The sequence below is a fragment of the Cavia porcellus genome, unplaced genomic scaffold (assembly GCF_034190915.1).
Source record: "Cavia porcellus strain 051 isolate PalLab524CR breed Dunkin Hartley unplaced genomic scaffold, mCavPor4.1 scaffold_9, whole genome shotgun sequence".
Taxonomy (NCBI): domain Eukaryota; kingdom Metazoa; phylum Chordata; class Mammalia; order Rodentia; family Caviidae; genus Cavia; species Cavia porcellus.
In genome coordinates, this window is record NW_026947492.1 from 3,077,409 (window position 1) to 3,098,287 (window position 20,879).

Sequence of the window (20,879 nt, forward strand, 5' to 3'; positions counted from 1 at the left end):
CAAGGCAGTCAAATACTGAGGCAGTGGCATGGCTATTATGGGGGCTTTTAGCCATATTTACGTTGCAAATCAACAGCAAAGAGCCCAGCAGGGTGATTTAAAAGCAGGGTGAGTTTGGTTAGAAAGAAAGCTTCAGTAAAGCTGTGGATTGCAAAGATAGTGCTGAGATGTTCACTGCTGAGAAGGAAGAGGAAAATTTAAAAAAATGGCCTGGGGACATCACAAGGAGTAAAGGTGGGTCTCCACCTTTTGTAAGCTCAAAACTGCAAAAGTGAAAGAGTTTGCTTGAAACAGAAAGTCAGACTGCCATGTTCCAGAATGGCAGCAGAGGTCACACGAGGTTCCACAATGGTGTCAGCAGAAAAATTATGTTCTTCAAATCAGGTGCAGAGTACTCAACAATCCAGGAACTCGATCCCTGTTGCCAAGAGAGAGGAAAGCCTGGCTACTGCTCCAGCTGGCGCAGACCTGGATTACCCACATGGTGCTGGTTTTAAGTGCATGCAGAATGCAAGAGTTAATGGGGTTAAAAAAGCTTCCACTTGGATTTCAAAAGACCTAGAAGGCCAGGCAGCGCACCTTTGAGAGGGCAGTATGTAAAGCTGTGAGTATGAAGCCAGTGGTGCAGCGGAGACCCTCAAAAGTTTGGAAAAGCCAGAACTGAGTCATCTGAGGAAAGCTGCAAGGAGCCAGTAAAGCAAGCCTAAGAGAGAAGCCATGGGGGCTACAACCACGGGAAGTACTGTGGGGTGGATAACCTGAGCCCTTTGGAGGTCACCATCAGACTGCCTGACATGCTGGACATGGAACTATAGAAGTTAATGTGTGCTCCGCTGGAGTTCGGACTTCCTTTGATCCCATTCCTTTGTGTCCCCCTGTTTGTACCTTTTGGAACGAGAATTTTTATGTTGTACGATTGTATGTTGGAAGTGTTTACCTTTGTTTTCATTTGTACAGGGAATTAGAGTAAAGAGTTTGCCTTAGATCTCAGAGGTGACTCAGGACATAGATTTTTCAACAATGCTAAAAGCATTAGGACTTTAGTAACACTGGGAGATGGACTAAATGTCTTTTGCATAAAGGATGTATATGAGTCTTTGGGGGACAGAGGTGGCATGGTGTGGTTTAAATGTCCCCCAAAGCCTATGCAGTCATAGTGGTGAGTGAATCTAGCGTTTGTGATGGTTCACTGTGTAGCACTGGGATTGGGGGTGTGAGTGCGCACCTGTGCAGGGGCCAGGAGCCAGCTTATAATCTAAGGGCGGGAAGGAGGTGTGCCTTCCCCTTTTTTGCCCTCTTGGCTCTTGTCACTTGCAGCTGCCATGAATGGCTGCCCCGTAGCCACGCCACCGTGCCTTGGAGACACATGAGTATGCATTGAAATCTCCAAAAATTATAATCTAAATAAACCATTCCTTCCCTCATTTTTGGGAGTCAGGTACTTTGTCTCAGCAATGAGGAAAAGTAACCAAGACAGATGATAGTACCTTCCCCAGGTATCTCAATCTATTTGCTGAGAATAGATTAAAATATTCTTACCTTTCATGATGTTTGATAACTTAAAAAAGTGGGGGATGGAGTAAGCCCCAGCAATCACCCAGTAAGCTTGGTGTCAACTGCGCTGGCATTTACAAATAAGTGGAAAATGACTCTTGTTGGGCACCTCTAAAATATATTCCATCTTCCACTGTCATTTCTCCAGGTAAAGCCCTTACTGCTTCTAGTTGGGACCACTGCAGCAGCCCCCTGCTCAGCCTCCTTGCTTCTACTCCTGTGCCCTCCAACCAATGATCTAACATAAGCAAATATTTTAGAAGTACAAATCATCTTATAGCAATCCCAAACTAAAATCCCGTGTAATAAAATAAAATAAAATAAACACTCCCTATCAGAACCTTTGTGGTTTCAAGCCTCTACTATGGCTCTCAATGATCCAAAGCTCTTTGCTTCTATTTAAAAAAATTTTTTTTTATTTTTAAAGAAATTAAGACAAAAGAGGACATAACAAAGCAGATCAGATCGGAACAATGCAAGTAACACAGCATTTTACCACAAGACAACCCATAATTAACAGTAACTACCATAGTGTCTCTTTCTTTGAAATAGTTGAGCATAGCTTCACATTTGACAGTATCAAGCCTAACAAAACAGTATAAAACTATTCAAGAGAAAGAAAACATTACAGGGCTTTCAGAACCAAATAGCAGAGAATGAATAATGGCTACTATATTATCTTATTTTCCAAAGAAATTTGTTTATACTATCACACATAATAATACCCAATAAGATATAACAGGATAGAATCAAAGGCAACAGAAAAACAAAAGCATAGTAGGACTTCAGAGTAAGATGATACTAAATCAGCTCTGGCTATTCTAATGTCTTCTTTTCTTTAAAATAGCTGTTTACACTATCACAGATAATAAAGTCAAACAAACTAGGATAAAACCATTCCAACTAAGGAATGCAGACATTATAAGGCTTCAGAGCAATGTAATAGGGAATCATGATTACTATAAACTCTTATATACTCTTACCATTTCTTACACTAGGTAGACTATATGGTATTTATGCATGTGAGTATGATTCATTTCGCTTATGAGTATGGTCTCAAGTTGCATCCATTTATTTATAACTATCTCAATGTGATCATTCTTTATAGCTGAGTAGTACTCCATTGTATAAAAATACCACAGCTTTTTTAATCCATTTCTCAGTTGATGGACACTTAGGTTGTTCAAGTTCTGGTGATTACAAATTGTGCTACTATAAACATGGGTGCACATATATCACTGTGGTATGATGCTTTTAGTTCTTTTGGGAATATGCCCAGAAGTGGAATAGCTGGAGCAAATGGGACTTCCAACCCGAGCTTTTTGAGAAATGTCCAGACTAATCTCCACAGTGGTTGCACCAGTCTACACTCCCACCAACAGTGCAGGAGAGTTCCTTTTTCCCCACAGCCTCTCCAGCATTTGTTGTTGGTAGTTTTCTTGATCCTGGCCATTCTTTCAGGAGTGAGATGGAATCTTCAGTGTTGTTTCAATTTGCATTTTTCTAATTACCAATGATGTTGAACATTTTTTCATGTATTTATTTGCCATCTGTATCTCTTCATCTGAGAACTGTGTATTCATCTCAGATGCCCATTTTTGGATTGGGTCTTTGAATTTTGAGGGTCTGATTTTTTTTTTTTTTTAATTCTTTATGTTTTAGACAGAAGTCCTTTGTCTGAGGGACAGTTCACTAAGATTTTTTCCCAGTTTGTGGGTTTTCTTTTCACTATGCTGGATATTTCTTTTGACATACAGAAACTTTTTAATAAGAGGTGATCCCAGTTATTGATTCTGGGAAGTATTTCCTGCGCGGTTTGATTCCTGTTCAGGAATTCTCTACCTACCCCTATGTCTTCAAGATTTTTACGTACTTTGTCTTCCAACAGATTTAGTGTCTCTGTTTTAATATTCAGATCTTTGATCCACTTAGATTTTAGTTTAGTATATGGTGATAGGCATGGGTCTGATTTTAATTTGCAGCATGTGGAGAGCCAGTTTTTCCAGCACTATTTATTAAAGAGACTGTCGTTCTTCCAGTGAACATGTTTGGCCCCTTTATCAAAGATAAGATGGTTGAGTGTGTTGATAGTTGTAGTTGTATCTTCTAATTTATTCCAATGATCTTCAGATCTGATTTTATTCCAGTACCATGTTGATTTTACTACAGTTGCTTTGTAGTATAACTTCAAGTCAGGGATTGTGATGCCTTCTGCCTTGCCTTTGCTGCTTAGAATTGCCTTTGCCTCCTCTGGTTCCAGATAAAAATTTTAGGATTAATTTCTCTAGATCTATGAGGTATGTTGATGGTATTTTCACTGGGATTGCATTGAATCTGTATAACAATTTTGGGAGAATGGCCATTTTTACATTATTTATTCTTCCTATCCATGAGCAAGGGATGTCTTTCCGTTTTCTGAGATCCTCTTCAAATTCTTTTATCAGGGTATTATAATTTTCCCTGTATAGATCTTTTACTTCTTTTGTGAGATTAATTCCTAAGTATTTCATTTTTTTGGATGTTAGTGCGAAGGGTGTGGCTTCTTTTATTTCTCTCTCTGTGATTTTGTTGTTAGTGTATAGAAATGCTATTGATTTTTGAGTATTGATTTTGTATCCAGCTACATTGCTAAATGTATTTATTATAGCTAGGAGTCTTTCAATGGAGTTTTGGGGGTCTTCTATGTAGAGTATCATGTCATCTGCAAATAATGATAATTTAACTTCCTCTTTTCCTGTCTTTACTCCTTTTATGTCTCTCTCTTGTCTTATTGCCCTGGCTAGTATTTCCAGTACTATGTTAAATAGGAGCAGAGATAAGGGACATCCTTGTCTTTTGCCTGATTTTAAGGTAAATGCTTTCAGTGTTTGGCCATGATGCTGGCTGTTGGTTTGTCATAGATGGCCTTTATCATACTGAGGTAAAGACCATCTTCCAATGTTCTGTAAGGTTCTTATCATGAATGAGTGTTGGACCTTATCAAAAGCTTTTTCTGCTTCTATAGAGATGATCATGTGATTCTTATTTTTGACTTACTGATATGGTGGATTTCATTTATTGATTTACATACGTTGAACCATCCCTGCACGCCTGGCATGAATTCTACTTGGTCATGTAATTTTGATGATTTGCTGCATCCTGTTTGCCAATTATTTTATTAAGGATTTTTGCATCTGTGTTCATTAGGGAGATTGGCCTGTAGTTCTCTTTTTTAGTTGGGTCTTTCTCAGGTTTTGGTACTAGAGTAATATTTGCTTCAAAGAATGACTTAGGAAGAATTGGTTCCCTTCTGCTTTCATTGAAGAGTTTGAGGAGTGTCAGCATTAAGTCTTCTTTGTATTTCTTGTAGAATTCTGCAGTGAATCTACCTGGGCCTGGGTTCTTCTTTGTAGGTAGGGACTTAATTACATTTTCAATTTCATTAATAGAAATTGGGTTATTCAGCAGTTTAACATCTTTTTGACCCAGCTTTGGAATTCATATGTTTCTAGAAATCTGTCCATTTCTTCTGTGTTACTGAACCTTTGAGAGTAGAGGTTTTTTAAATAGTGTTGATGATCTTCTGTATTTCCAGAGTCTGTAGTGATTTCACCTTTTTCATTCCTTATTGCATGAATTTGAGCTGTTTCTTTCCTTTTAAAAATAAAGTTGGATAGGGACTTACCAATTTTATTTATTCTTTCAAAGAACCAACTCTTTGATTCACTGATTTTTTGGATTGTTTTCTTAAGACTCTATTGTATTCATTTCTGCTCTGATTTTTATAATTTCTTCTCTTCTTTTGGCTTTGGATTTGTATGGTCTTCTTTTTCTAGATGTTTGAGGTGTAGTATCAGGTTGTTTATTTGTATTCCTTCTCTCTTCCTGGTATGGGATCTCAGTGCAATAAGTTTTCCTCTTAGGACTGCTTTCATTGCACCCCACAGCTTCCTTGAAGTTGTATTTGTATTTTTGTTTGCTTGTAGGTATTGTTTAATTTCTTCTTTAATTTCCTCTGTGACCCACTGATTGCTCAAGAGTGTATTATTCAATTTCCATGTGTTTGTGGGTTTTTTGCAGTTTCTCTTATTAATTTCTAGTTTCATGGCTTTATGATCTGATAACATGCATGGGATAATTTCAATTCTTTTGCATTTTTAAAAATATGTTCTGTGAACTAGTATATGGTCTATTTTAGGGAATGACCCACGTGCTGGTGAGAAGAATGAATATTCTGATGTTGCTGAATGGAACACTCTGTATATGTCTACCAAGTCCATTTGTTCACAGGTGTGATTCAGTTCTGTTATTTCTTTGCTGATTTTCTGTCTGGTTGATCCGTCTCTTGGTGTCAGTGGTCTGTTAAAGTCTCCTGTTGTAACTGTGTTATTCTAATTTGATTTTTTGTTTCTATTAATACTTGCTTTGTATAACTGGGTGCTCTGGAATTTGGTGCATACATATTTAAGATTGTTATCTCTTCCTTTTGAAGTTTTCCCCTAACCAATATGTAGTGACCTTCTTTATCTCTTTTTTTTTGTTTGTTTCTAACTAGATTTTATTTACTTTAAAAAAATTCTCAATGCAACCTACACTTTATAAAGTAAGAGGCATTAGCTAAGGTTTTAACATGGAAGTCACTTTGACAAACTTCAATGTAGATGTTTTTCTTTTACAATTATGTTTAAAAGAGCAGAGTTATTTGTTTTTATTTTATTTTTAAAATTTATGGTTTTTTTTTAAAAATAGAGCAGTACTATTAAACAGAATAGAGCAAAACAGTAATAAAAATATTTGCCTTCAAAGAGATGGTAGAAGAAAATCCCCCTTATTTGCTATGGTTAACTTCCCAGGAGATGCTCAGATTTCTGGTTCCCATTTGCTAACAGGGGGACAGTAGAAGGAGGGTAGGGGAAGTGGGGTGTTTGACTCTAGGCCAGGCACCAGTAGGTTCATTATTGCTTAGCAGGGAGGCAGGCTGGTTGCTTGGTTTCCCAGCTTCGTAAGTTCCAACATGGTGTGGATCTCTGAAGACACTGCTGGTTCTCCCCCTGAAGGGGCCATAGTCTGCCACACTGCAGCCACTTACCAGGGAGGGGAGCTGCTTGCTTTGTTTCCTATTGTCCTAAGTTCCAACCTCGTGTGAATCTCAGGAGACACTGTTGGTTCTCCCCCTAGAAGGGCTGCAGTCTGCCACACTGCCACCGCTTACCAGGGAGGGGAGGTGCTTCCTTGGCTTCCCAGCGTCCTAAGTTCCAACATGGCGCAGATCTCAGGAGACAGTTGTGGTTCTCCCCCCTGGAAGGGCCACAGTCTGCTACACCGCTGCCACTTACCAGGGAGGGGAGGTGCTTGCTTGGCTTCCCAGGGTCCTAAGTTCCAACATAGCACAGATCTTGACTTTCTTTATCTCTTAAGATCATTTTTGACTTGAAGTTCACATTATCTGCAAACAGAATAGCTACCCTCACTTTTTTTTTTGGTTCCTGTTGCATAAAGTATTATTTTCCATCCTTTGACTTTCATTCTGTGAGTTTCATTTTGGGTCAGATGGATTTCTTGCAGACAGCACAGGGTTGGATGTTGTTTCTTGATCCATTCTGCCCGTCTGTTTCGTTTAATTCATGAATTGAGACCACTTACATTAATGGTTATAACTGTTCTATCCTGGCTTATTGTTGACAGGTTATCTTTCTGTTGTCACATCTTTATCTTTCCATTCTGTTTACTTGTTTACCTTGCTGATTGGTTTTTTCCTATGTGTATCTAGACTGTCTTTCCGTATCCCTGCAGTGTTGCCTTGGTGATCATGAAGTTCTTCAGCTGTTCTTTGTCATGGAAGTACCTTGTTTCTCCATCCATTTTGAAGGACAGTTTTTCAGGGTACATCAGTCTAGGTTGAAAATCATTTTCCTTTAGGATCTGAAATACTTCACTCCACGCCCTTCTTTCCTTCATTGTTTGTATTGAGAAGTCTGCTGTGATTCTCATAGGCTTTCCTTTATAGGTGATCTGTCTTTTTCTGACAGCTTTTAGTATTCTATTCTTATGTTGGATTTCTGGGATGGTGATTATTATATGTCTGGGTGTAGTTTTATTTTGGGTTATGGCTATTTGGAGTTCTATATGCTTCACTAATCCTAATGTAAGTTTTCATTCTCATATTTGGGAAATTTTCAGCTATTACTTCTGTGAATAGCCTATTGGTATCATTTGTGTTGTTCCTTCTTTTTCATCTATCCCTGTCAATCTTATGTTGTTTTTCTTTGCACCATCTTGCAGCTGTTGAATTGCTATTTTCTGATTCCTTGTTATTTTTAAAAGATCTTTCCCTTCCTGTTCACTAGCTGCAATCTTGTCTTTGAGGTCTGAGATTCTATCTTCACTTTCATTGAGTCAGTTTTGACAACTTTCGATGGAATTTTTGATTTCCTGTATATCTCTTTGCATCTGCTTCATGTATTGTTTGTTTCTTAAATTGTTCTTTCAGGGATTCTTTTTGTTTTGTTCCTCTAGTTTTTTAACTGTGTCTTCTTTAAATGTGTTCAGCATCTCTTTCATTACTTTATCATTTCTTCTTTTACCTGGGAGATTATTACTAGTTTGAATTCCTTTAAAGCTTCCTGGAGTTGCTTATTTCAGTTGCTCTTATTACAGTATTTCAGGTGCATGGCATGTATTTTCTTCTATGTACATGGCTCCTATGCTTTCTTGGGATGGGCTGGTGATTGCATTTTGTTCTTTTGTTTTGTCATTTTCCTATATTTCTGTGTTTCAAGTGTTGTTCCAAAGCTTCCCCTGAATGTGCTGGGAATCGTCTCCTATGCCCTGGGCTCCTGGGACTGAATGGAGGTTGCTGAGCATGGTCCAGTCAGGCCCTCAGGCCCTCCTGTGCCACCTTCAGTGTTCCAGGTAGCTGGGCAGGCACCTAACCACTGTGGATGATGGGCTAAACCTCTTCCTGGGCAAAGATCAATGCCCTGAAACTCACTTCACCTGCTCTCAACTCCCATAATTGAAGAAGGTCACTGGGCATAATTTACTCAGCCCGCCAAACCTCCCAAGGCTAGTCTAGTGTGGCTGCGAGCTGGGCGGGTTCTTGAGCTCTGGGAGGGATGATCTTAATAGTCTCCCAGGGCTCAGGTTGGCATGCGGATTCACCCCAGCTGCCAGCTGAGTTTTCCAGCTCTTTGCTTCTTGGTACTTATTTTCTATAGCACACCACTGCATTGTCTATGTGGCCAACAGCACAAATCAGAAATGATGATACACCACTTCCAAAAGAGCTCTAATTCCAAAGGAAGCAAACCACAGTACTACGAGCAGTAGTGCAGAGAGACTTGTGGAGAAGAATTAAAACCTTTAGCCAACAACCAGTGAGGAACTGAAGTTGCTAGCATCCTTACAAGTGAGCTTGGAAGTGGATTCTCCAGTCAAACCTTGTAAATTCCCTAAATCCAAAATAACTTAGATAAACACTCCCAGTTAGGGCACTCAGAGAAACTGCACAAGAAATTTAGTTTTAAATGGTTATGTTTTAGAGTAATTGTCATATGCCTCATCTTCCCAGGGTCCAGATGGTTAGTGTTTTGCATCCTTCAGTGAATTTTTTGCTCCTGACTATAGCTGGCATATACCAGATTTTTTGGGTATATGACAGAGGAGACTTAACTCAGGGCCTCACATACACTAAGTAAACTCTACCGCTGAGCTACATTCCCAGCCCTTTATATTCTGAGACAGGGTCTCACAAAGTTGCCTGGGCTGGGCTCAAACTTGAAATCCTCTTGCCCCTGCCACCCCAGGAGCTGTTCTCACAGGCATGTGCCACTGCACCTGGCTGTCTACCCTGCTGATCACTTCATCCAGCACCCTCCTTCCTTCATAGTACTAAGTACAGCCTGTAACCCCCCCCCCCGCCCCGTGTAATAAGTTCCTATGTTACACTGTAGGCTATGACAGCAGGGACGATAACTATCACATTCTTCACTGTATTTCCTACATTTATTCAGGGTATGGCACAAACAAGATCTAAGTGAATGTTTACTGGATGAATAAAGTATTGAAACTTTTTGCACAAACAGAACAAACACAAAATTTACTTTAGTAATAGAGGCCAGACATTCTTACTAGAAAAGCATTGAGTAGAAAGAGAATTGTGTCAACAGAAACACAATTTTTAAAGGATAATGAGGAGTCAGTGTACAGTATACTCACTTGATTTTGACGACAACAAGCAGATCGCTGAACAGGAAAAGATGCCGCTCCTGTCTCTGCAGGCCTCTTTTGAGTTCCACTCGGCCGTCGATCAGCAGAGTGCGACTGGCGCACATGAATGATGACAGAAACGCACAAGTGTCAACACCAGCGGAAGGACTTTCCCTGCGACAAATCAGACACTGTGGATCAGTCCAACAAGAAACTATTACTAACCTGTTTTAAAAAATAAAAGTTACAGCTTACAGTTGGTCGAGAAATAGAAAACTGTAATTTTTAAATGCAACGTCGTAGTATCTTACTGATCTTCCAGCCTATTCTTCACATAACAGTCTTTAACTTCATTATAAAATTTTTGAAACATAAAGCTGACAATTTTATACTAACAACACACGCATACCCCATCCATCCAAGTCTCTATCCCTGAAATTGAACCCTGCTGGTTCCATTTACCTGAGCCAACTATCTATCTTTCTATCCAGTCTTTATTTTATGTTTGGCATTTTAGTATTAACTGCTTAAACTGTTAATTCTTCAGCATATATGTCGGTAACTAGAGCACAGTTTTTATTTAAAATTTTTCTCTTGTTATAAAACACACAATGAACACGAAGTGTGATATTCACTGAGTTTTGACAAATGTGTTCAACTGCGTAATCTGTATCTCTATTATGGTATATAAAAGTATCATTCCTCCAAAGAATTGCCTTGTCCTTTCTTTGTTATATTCAAATTTTTACATTCCCAATTATGTAAAAAGAGAAAGCAGATTTTAACCAATACTGGCCTGTCTACTTAGTGTCCAGCATATCTGGCCAGTGAAAACAGAGTCCTGCATGTGGTCAGTTGCACTGCTGCTCACTGCATCTCTCTGGCCCTCTCCTCTTCCTTCTCCCCGGGCTCTCTTTCTCCTCATCTTCTAGATAGTGGCTCCTTGCCACAAGCCTCCACACAGTCTTGTGTTATGAGGATTTCCTCTGCTGACCCAGTAGTGGGGGTTCAACCCAGGGGCTCCACACTGAGCTACATCCCACCCTGTAAAACAAAGAAAATTTGGTTTTTCCGTTTTGAAAAAGGTGTGTTGCTCAGGCTGTGCTCACACTGTGACCTTCCTGCCTCAACTTCCCAGAGTGCTGGGGTAACGGATGTGTATCGCCATGCCTGATGGACTTCCACTCTTGCACAACTAGTCCCACAGTTTGTCATTTTTCTTGGCCAGTACCAAATCTCCCGAACTGCTTCTCCCAGGAAATCGCTGCCCCATCACTCCGGGAGCAACCGCCATCCTGATGTTTTGCTTCCTAAGAAACCTGAAGGCTAATTTTGCCTGTTTGAAGTTATACATACTCTTCTGAACGAGCTGCACAAGCTGTGTCTGGGTGGGATCCAGTCTAGAAGCCACTAGAAGATTACACTAAATAGCAGTCAATGCATAGACTTACCAGGTTTCTATTTCTACTGTTGATGAACTGCTTTCTGGTTTTTATTTTTAGCTATTATGAATAAATCTGTTTCTAAAAGTTATACTCGTCTTTGTATGAGCTATGCTTTTATGTTTCTCAGGTAGTTTAACTTAGAATGTAACTGGTGGGGCATGAAGTAGGTCTATGTTTAATTTTAGAAAAAACTACTGGTTTGTTTTCCAGTATGGTTTCACTAGTTTTGTATTGTCACAAATACTACAGGAAACTTTCAGTCACTCTACAAACCTTAGCAGTATGCATGTGGTGCTTTTTTTTGAGACAAAGGTCTTGCTGTGTAATTCAGGCTGGCTTTGAGCTCACTATGTAGCCCAGGCTGCCCTCAAACTCATAGCAATCCTCTTGCCTTAGCTTCCCAAGTGCTGGGATTACAAATATACACTACCACATTTGTTCAGCCTTTTGAATTTTAGAAACTTAGTGGACATACAGCAGTACCTCAGTAAGATCCTAATTTATATTCCCATGATGAATGCTGTCACGTGATAACTGGACATTTGTATATCTTCATTTGTGAATAAGCCATCCTCAAGTCTTTTGCCCATTTTTTTAAAAAAAGGGTTATGTGTCTTTTTATTATTTAATTGTAAAATATTTTTATGCATTCTGGATATCTGTCTTCTGTCAGGTATGTGTTCTGGAAAAATATTTTCTTAGATTGGTGCTTATTTATACACCTTCACTGTGTTTTTGATAAAAAGCTTATAATTTTGATGAAGTCTAATTTATTAATTTTTTAGTATGGTATGGCTGTAAGAAAACTTAATCATTAATTATTTTCCTATGTAGTCCAATGAAATAGGTATGATTTTCAGTCTTACATTTAGGTCTATGCTTTATCTCTAATTCTGGCTATTGTACTACTGTACAAGGCAGAGGCTGCAGTTAATTTTGTTTCTCTAGTTGCATGCATTATTTATTCCAGCATCACTTGCACAATGATGCCTCAGTCTAAAACAGGTGTCTAGCCCTTGGATGAAATGTCAGAATAAAGGTGCTTTGGCACCTTTGTTAAAAATCAAATGACCATAATAATACATCTTTTCCTATGGTGTCTATTCTGCCGCATTTAGCTCTTATTCATTCTTATGCTAGAATTACATTCTCTTACTGTTTCTCTTTCCAATAAATTACAGAAGTATGCAGTATAATTCCACCAACTGTTTTCTTCCTTGAGACTTCTTTGGGTGATTTAGGTCTTTTGTATTTCCAAATAAATTGTAAAGATTAACAAAGAGGAAGAAAAAAGGAGGAAAAAATCTATTGTGATCAGGGATCAAAAAATGATCCCAGGCTCTAATCTGCCTACTATGCATTATCTGAGGCTAGATGATACAAGAAAATGGGGCACACATCTAGCACTCAAAGAGGCATGAGAAGTAGATATACACATCTGATAACCTCATAGAGGTGGACAAATAAAAAAAGGAATGACCAGAATTTCCCAGGGAAGGAGCCCAAAGTAAGAAAAAAGGTAGATACATCACTGAGAAAAGATATCAGTGGAAAAGGAAAGAGAACCTATAAACAAGACGAGTGCGGAAAGACACAGCAGACAAAAGGGACAAAAGGCAGCGGTCATCCGGAGTGCTGGCCCTGGGGAGGGTGTGACAAGGGGCGGTCCAGGAAGACATCTATGAGAAAAAACATCATTTGGCCATTAAGACCTCCAGGGAAACAATTCCAGGAAAACAGTGAAGGCAGAACTCAAATGTCCTGGGGTCTGAGGAATAAAAGAACAAAATATGAAAAACTAGCAGCAGTAACTTTGGTTTCTTTTAACACCTTCCAGAAGCTGACAGTAAAGATACTAACGGGGTGGATGCTAGAGCTGGCGAGGAGGGAAAAGCAAAAGAAGCTCCATCTGCCTGGAGGGTAAGTCCCGTTATTCCTCATTTTACAGACCTGAGGCTGCAAGAGCAGCCAAGTATAGCGCTACTGAATGAAAATGACTCATAGTAAGTGTGGCGTTAGAACATGTACTTTTACTGAAAATTCCATGTAGTCTTTCAAAAGGGCAAGCACTTAATAACAGACCCAATTCTCTCCTCTGCCACGGTTACTGAGCTCAGCAGTTGAGGACTTCAAGGCTTGGGGGAAGGAGGAGCTAACTCAAACCTTGTGCTTAGTATCCTTAGATGGCCAGACATGTGGGTGCCTCAGCTTCGTCTCTAAGGCAAGGTCGTTGAATAGGACTATAAAATCTTTAAGTTTCTTTATAATATATACAAGACTCCAGCAACTCCTGATATCTGTGCCATGTTGGAACTTAGGGCACTGGGAAACCAAGCAACCAGCTCGCTTCCCTGGTAAGCAGCTGTGGTATGGCAGGCTGCAGCAGCCCCAGGGGAAGAACCACCAGTGTCTCCTGAGATCCATGCCATGTTGGAACTTAGGACGCTGGGAAACCAAGCAACTTAGGATGCTGGGAAACCAAGCAAGCAGCTTGCTTCACTGCTAAGCAATAGTGAGCCTACCGGTGCACGGGATGAGAGTCAACCATCCCACTACCCCTGCCCGCTGTTAGCAAATGGGAACCAGAGATCTGAGCATCTCTTGGGAGGTTGATCATATGCAATGTAGCAAATAAGGGGGATTTCCTTCTACCATCTCTTTGAAGGCAAATATTTTTACTACTATTTTGCTTTACTCTGATTAATGATACTGCTCTATTCAATATTCTGTTTTCATAAGTTCTATAATGTTCTGTATTTCATTTTTTTTGCTATACATGAACAACTATCGTGAAGATAATGAAATATACTGTGATACCTATTACTGTTATCCCAGTAACCTGCTGTGAAGTTCTGTACCAATTTCACTACACTGTCTCAGCTGGCTTTGTTCTGTTGTATTTTACATATATATATATATATATTTTTTTTTTTTTTTTCACTATAATAACATGTACCTGTTGGGCAAAAATACTACCAATGAGAGGAAAACAACACATGGATACCATTAGGCATCTTTATGAACCCTATCTTAAAGTATTGTTTATAAACACAGTGTACTTGACTGTCACCTGAAACAATCTAGAGTTGAAATAAAAAACAAGTGAAGGGAATAACAATAAGAACAAAGGGATTTTTAAAACCAATCTAATTTTTGAGAAAAATTCAACAACAACTTACGAGGGTCAATACTGATTTTAGGGTATAAGAGGCTAATCTAATTTTTTTTATATCGGTACCAGGGATCGAACTCAAGACCATGTGCTTGCAAGGCAGGTGCTTATGCCACTGAGCTAAATCCCCAGACCCTGCCAATCTAATTTTTGAGAAAAATTCAAGAAGTTTGAAGGGTCCATGTTGATTTTAGTGTATAAGAGACCACAAACTTTCTCCTCAACCATTTGGTTCACTTGGCAGCTGTAATAAATGGAGATTTGAGGGGCCACTAGGATCATCAGCCTCACTGGTCTCATTCCACGGACCTAGGGGCTGGCTGGATTGTCATCTCACCCCCCACTCCACGGACCTCAGGCTGGCTGGATAGTAGGCCTCACCTCTTTTCTTGCCACACAGACCTAGGGGCCACCAGGATGGTTGGCATTGCCCCCACCTTGCTCCACAGACCTAGGGATCATCGGGCTCACCCTCCCTTAGCACATGGACCTGGGGACAAGTGGGATCATTGGCCTTGCACACCTCCAGGCTCCACAGACCTAGGGCACAAGCGGGTTCACTGGTCTCCCCTCCTCCTTGCCCTATGACCTCATAGACTGGTGGGATCATTGGTCACCCTCCCTACCACCCCAAAGACTACAGTAGCTCATAGACAATTAGTGACCCCTTCCACCACATGCAGAACTTTGGTGGCCTGGTGGGAGCTTCAGCAAACCCTCACTTACAGAGGATCTCAGCAGGTTTTTGACAATGTGGCGAGTTTCCTGCTCAAATAGAGGACCTCAGTGGGTAAATAAGAGAAGCAGTAAACTGCCTGCCCACCCTCCACCCCAAGCTGTAGGATCTTGGCAAGTCTGACAAGAGTGTGGGTGAGTCCTTCTTCCATACAGAGAACACCAGGTGGGTTGAAGAGAGTTCTGACAAGGTCTCCCTCAACCTGGAGAAAATCAAATAGGCTTACAAGATACCTAATGACACAGTAGGGTCCCAGCTGAGGTGCACACTATAGTCAGGTTGATTCGGCTGTCTGGAATAGCCTGAAGCTGTAGTAACAATAGGAACTAAGGGTTCACTTACATCAATACTCTTAGCTAGTCACCCTAGGAAGAATATAGGACTCTCCTAACAGACCCTGCAGGAGGAATTCAGGAGACTGCCCCTCTCCTTCATTGTGGGACCAAGCAATTGGACAAACATCTACCACACAGCAGGACCCTAAGATACGTACTAGTGACAGTTGAGACTAATGGGATTGAAAACACCAAAATATGAATCCAAGAGGTGAAAACGACTAAATGAAAAAGAAGATTGCAATCTCAAACATCCAGTCTATCAGGAACAAGTACAGGAGGCATCAAAATAGAGGACATTAAAAGTCATATACCTGAAATTTCTGAAAAGATAGCAAGTGAAATAAAGAAACAAATCCATGAGGCCATAGAGGAAACCAGATTAGAAATAATCTCTCATGTAAGCACAAAAATGACAACCTTAATAAAGGAGTTGCTCAGCACAGTTAGAGAAGACATAGATACACATTCAAAGAGATATCCAGAGTGCGAAAGATATATCTAACTGTATGTATGTTTAAGTGTGCTAGATAGATAACCATACTACCAAGTTTTGTTAGTTCACCAAACAGAACACTTTGTACTGTCATTTTTTGATTGTCCACTTTTTATGACTTGATTTTGTGCTTGAGCAACTGCGTCTAAGATAATTTATTAAAAGTGATTTCTTACTTTTTAAAAATTTCTGTATTATTTCTACCCTTAAAAATGAGAGATATCCAGGAAATAAAAATTCTATTGAAAGCTGCCAAAACCATTTGAACCAAGCTGAGGACAGAATGAAGCTTGAGGACAGGATCACAGCTAGTAATCCTAAAAGGAAGCAATCTTTTAAACTAACAAGGCAGTACAGAATGGCAATTCAACATCTTCAAGATGATGCAAAGAGAAACAATATAAGAACAATAGGCATCAACGAAGATGCAGGAGTCAACGCAAATGACATCAGTAAACTATTTGCAGAAGTACTAGCAGAAAATTTCCCAAACAGGAAAAGAATTTGATATCCAGATAACTAAGGCACACAGCATACCAAACAGTCATAATCAAAAGAAATCTATACCCAGACATATAATAATTAAGATCCCAGACATATAGCATAAAAAAAGAATACTAAAAGATGTCTGAGAAAAGACACAACTCACCTATCAAGAGAAGCCTATTACAATCACGCAGACTTCACAGCACGCACCCTCAAGTCAAAACGAGCTTGGAGTGAAGTGTTTCAAGCCCTGAAAAAAAACAACAACTTTCAACCTAGATCAATGTGCCCTGTAAAACTTTCTTTGAAATTGAATGGAGAAAACAAGATACTTCCATGACAAAGAACAACTGAAGAAATACATGTCCACCAAGCCAACCCTAGGAAGAGCACTGAAAGACATTCTAGATAGAGATAAAAATGACCACAATTTCTAGAACAACAGAAAGAAATCACCAGGCAGGGCAAATAATTACAACAATGGGGAAAGCAGGAAACCAACAACAGGAAAATAACATGACAAAGTTGAGCCACTATATTTCAATTATATTCATCAATTTAAATGTCCTCAATTCACCTATTAAAAAAAAAAGGTTGACAGAATCAATCAAGAAATAGGATCCAACAATATGTTGTATACAGGAAACACATCTGACTGAGAAAGAAACTCACAAATTAAAAGTCAAAAGGATGGAAAACAATATTCAATACAACAGGAACCTAGAAAAAAGCAGGGATAGCTATTCTGTTTTTAGATAATGTAAACTTCAAACCAAAAATGTTCAAAAGGGATAAAGAAGGTCTCAGTGAAAAAATTCAAGAGAAAGAGCTAACAATCATAAATATATATGTACTAAATACAGGAGCACTGAACTATATAAGACAAACACTAATGGACATTAAAAACCTAATGCATAATAACACAATTGTAACAGGGAATCTTAATACCCCATTGTCATACATAGATAAACTAGATAAAAGTCAGCAAAGAAATAATAGAACTAAATCAAACCTGTGAACAAATGGACTTAGCAGATGTTTACAGAGCATTCCACCAACCACATCAGAATACACGTTCTTCTCAGCTGCACATGGGGCATTCTCTAAAATAGACCATATACTAGCTCATAGAATATTCTTAAGTAAATGTAGAGTCACTGAAATTATCCCACGTATATTATCTGACCATAGTACACTGAAACTGGAAATCAATGGCAGAAGAAACTGTAAAACCTAAATGAAAACATGAAAATTAAATGATTTCTTGGACAACTAATGGGTTACAGGGGAAAATAAAGAAGTTAAACAATACTTCTAATTCACTGAAAATACAGATACAACATAATAAAACCTGTGGGATGCAATAAAACCGGTCCTAAAAGGGAAATGTATAGCAATAAATTGTCATCTCAAGAAAAGAGAATGAGCACAAATAAACAATGTAATGCTATACCACAAGCTTCGAGAAAAAAAAGAGAGCAAGTCAAGCACAAAGCTCATAGAAGAGAGGAAATTATAAAGATCAGAACAGAAATTAATGAAACTGAGAATAAGAAAACAATACAAAAAATTAATGAATCAAAGAGCTTGTTTGTTGAAAAAATAAACAAAACTGATAAACCTCTAGCAAACCTTATCTAGAAACCTTATCTAGAAATGTATGAATTACCAAGGCTGAATCAAGAAGATATAACAATTTCGAATAACTCAATATCAGCTACTGAAATGGAAAATGTGATTAAAAATTACCAACAAAGAAAAGCCCAGGTCCTGATGGATTCATGGTTGAATTCCATAAAAAATTTAGAGAAGATTTAATGCCATTATTCTTCAAACTTTTCAATGAAATTGAAAGCGAAGCAATTCTTCCTAACTCATTCCTGGAGGCAAGTATTATCTAACACCAAAACTAGAGAAAGACCCAACCAAAAAGAAGAACTACAGGCCAATCTCCCTAATGACTATAGATGAAAAAATTCTCATTGAAATACTGGCAAACAGAATGTAGCAAATCAAGAAAATTATACATCATGACCAAGTGGGATTTACCCCAGGAATGCAGCGATGGCTTAACATATACAAATGAATAAATGTAATAACCACATCAGAACCAAAGACAAAAAAATCACATGTTCATGGTAGAAACCCTACAAACTTGGAATAGAAAGTATCTACCTCAATCTCATAAAGGCCATCTATGTCAAACCAACAGCCAACATTATACTAAATGAACAAAATTTGAAAGTTTTCACTCTAAAATCAGGACAAAAGAATATCCACTTTCAGCACTCCTATTCATTATAGTTATGAAAACATTAGCCAGAGCAATTAGATAAGAGAGAAATAAAGGAAAGAAGTATAGAAAAGGAAGAAATTAAATTATCACTATTTGTAGATGACATGCTATTCTACATAGAAGATCCCAAAAACTCTATCAAAAGACTACTACAGTTAATAAGCAAATTCAGCAGTGTAGCTGGATACAAAATCAACACTCAAAAATCAATAGCATTCCTGTACATAAACAACAAACTCACTGAGAGAATAATTATGGAAGTGACACATTTTACACTAGCATCCAAAACAATGAAACACTTAGAAATCAACCTAACAAAGGATGTAAAAGACCTAAATGCTACTCTTAAAAAAAAAAAAGATTAAAGAGGATAACAGAAAATGGAAAGATATCTCTGCTCTCTGTTAGGAAGAACCAACATTGTGAAAATGGCCATACTCCTAAAACTGTTATATAGAATTAATGTAATTCCGATCAAAATGCCAGTAACGTGCCAGTAACGTATCTCACAGATCTAGAGAAAACACTCCTAAAATTCAGCAGAGATCTCAAATAGCACAGGCAACCCTGAACAACAAAGGCAAGCAAGGAGGTACCACAATCCCTGACTTGAAATTACACTACAATGCTACAATGATAAAATCTTCATGCAAAGAAATAGACTTGAGGATCAATGGAACAGATTCGAAGATGCAGACACAACTACAAAGATACTCAGCCACCTTATATTTGACAAAGAGGCTAAACGTGTTCACTGGAAGAAAGATAGCCTCTTTAATAAACGGTGATGGAAAAATTGGCTCTCCACATGCCAAAGACTGAAACTAGACCTATGGCTATCACCATGCACTAAACTAAAGTTAAAATGAATCAAAGATCTAAATATTAAAACAGAAACACTAAATCTTTGGGAAGACAAGGTAAGCAGGAATCTTGGAGACATAGGCAATGAGTTGAATGAACAAAATGCAAACTGCATGTGAAGTACTTCAAAGAGTCAGTAACTGGGATCTCTTCTGTCTTTGCACTTCAAAAGAAGTCACCAACAGAGTGAAAGAAAACCCACAGAATGGGAAAGAACGTTATGCAGCAATCCCTCAGTCAAAGGACTTATATCTAGAGCATATAAAGTATTGAAAAACATTAGGTCCCCCAAATTCAAAGACTGAATCCAAAAATGGGCATCTGAAATGAACACTCTACTCAGATGAAGAAATACAAATTAAAACAACACTAATCAAATGATAACAAATGTTGGTGAGGCTGCAGGGAAAAAGGAACACTGCTCCACTGTTGATGGGTGTGCAGACATGCAGCCACTGTGGAGATCAGTATGGAGATTCCTCAAAACACTAGGATTGGAAGTTCCATTTAATCCAGCTATTCTCCTTCTTGGTATTTTCCCAGAAAAATTGAAAATGTCATGCACAGTGATATATGTGCACCCATGTGTATAGCAGCACAATTTGTAACAGCTAAACCTTGGAAACAACAAAAATGTTATCAACCACAGAACGGATTTTTTCTAAAAAGTGATATTTTTATACAATGGAATATTAGTTATAAAATGATAATCTTTTAAAAAAATTTTTTAAATTTTATTTAAAAGGAAACAAAACAAAACAAAACAGTGTAAGGGTACAAGTAATACAGAATTACAAAAAAACAGTAAGAAATCACTAGTTAATAAATTACATAATGTCATCTTAGAAATAGTTGTTCAAGTTACAGGATTAAAGCATACAAAGTGGACATTCAAACATTGAGACTGCAAACAGTTGTGTTCAATGATCCAACAAAAACTCAGTAATGTGGTCATCTCTTCTAACACACCTAAACACATTGCAGTTGTACCCTTTAGAGCACTTTTATAGGTAATGGAGGCGACTTGGGACCACACTCATGAGTGAAATGAGTCACACTCACATGTGTAAACACTATATTGTCTCCTTAGTATAAAACCTTAAAGAGTAAAAAGATTCAAAATATACAACAGATATTGTAATAATGAAAGGGAAAGAAAGTGCTCAAAAGGACAGAACTACCAGGACGGGGAAGGAAAGAAGGAAGAGAGGACAGGATCACATGTATGCTGGCAGACATATATAAACATTTATAAATGTAGATAACTGTCCTACTGATCTCTATCAGTTCATGAAAAAGAACAGTTTG

At 38.5% G+C, this 20,879-nt stretch overlaps 1 protein-coding gene across 3 annotated transcripts in view; it reads right to left on the minus strand.

The window, feature by feature from the left end:
* The window catches only part of Arhgap20 (Rho GTPase activating protein 20), a 119,678-nt gene that overhangs the window by 36,913 nt on the left and 61,886 nt on the right, over positions 1-20,879 (minus strand). For 2 of the 3 annotated variants that reach the window (XM_063255724.1, XM_063255725.1), the window contains exon 3: positions 9,751-9,915. In XM_063255724.1, the coding sequence (XP_063111794.1) occupies positions 9,751-9,915 (165 nt within the window). Of the gene's footprint in view, positions 1-9,750; positions 9,916-16,574; positions 16,662-20,879 lie in introns of all 3 variants that reach the window. The other variant, XM_063255726.1, reaches the window with a different exon arrangement.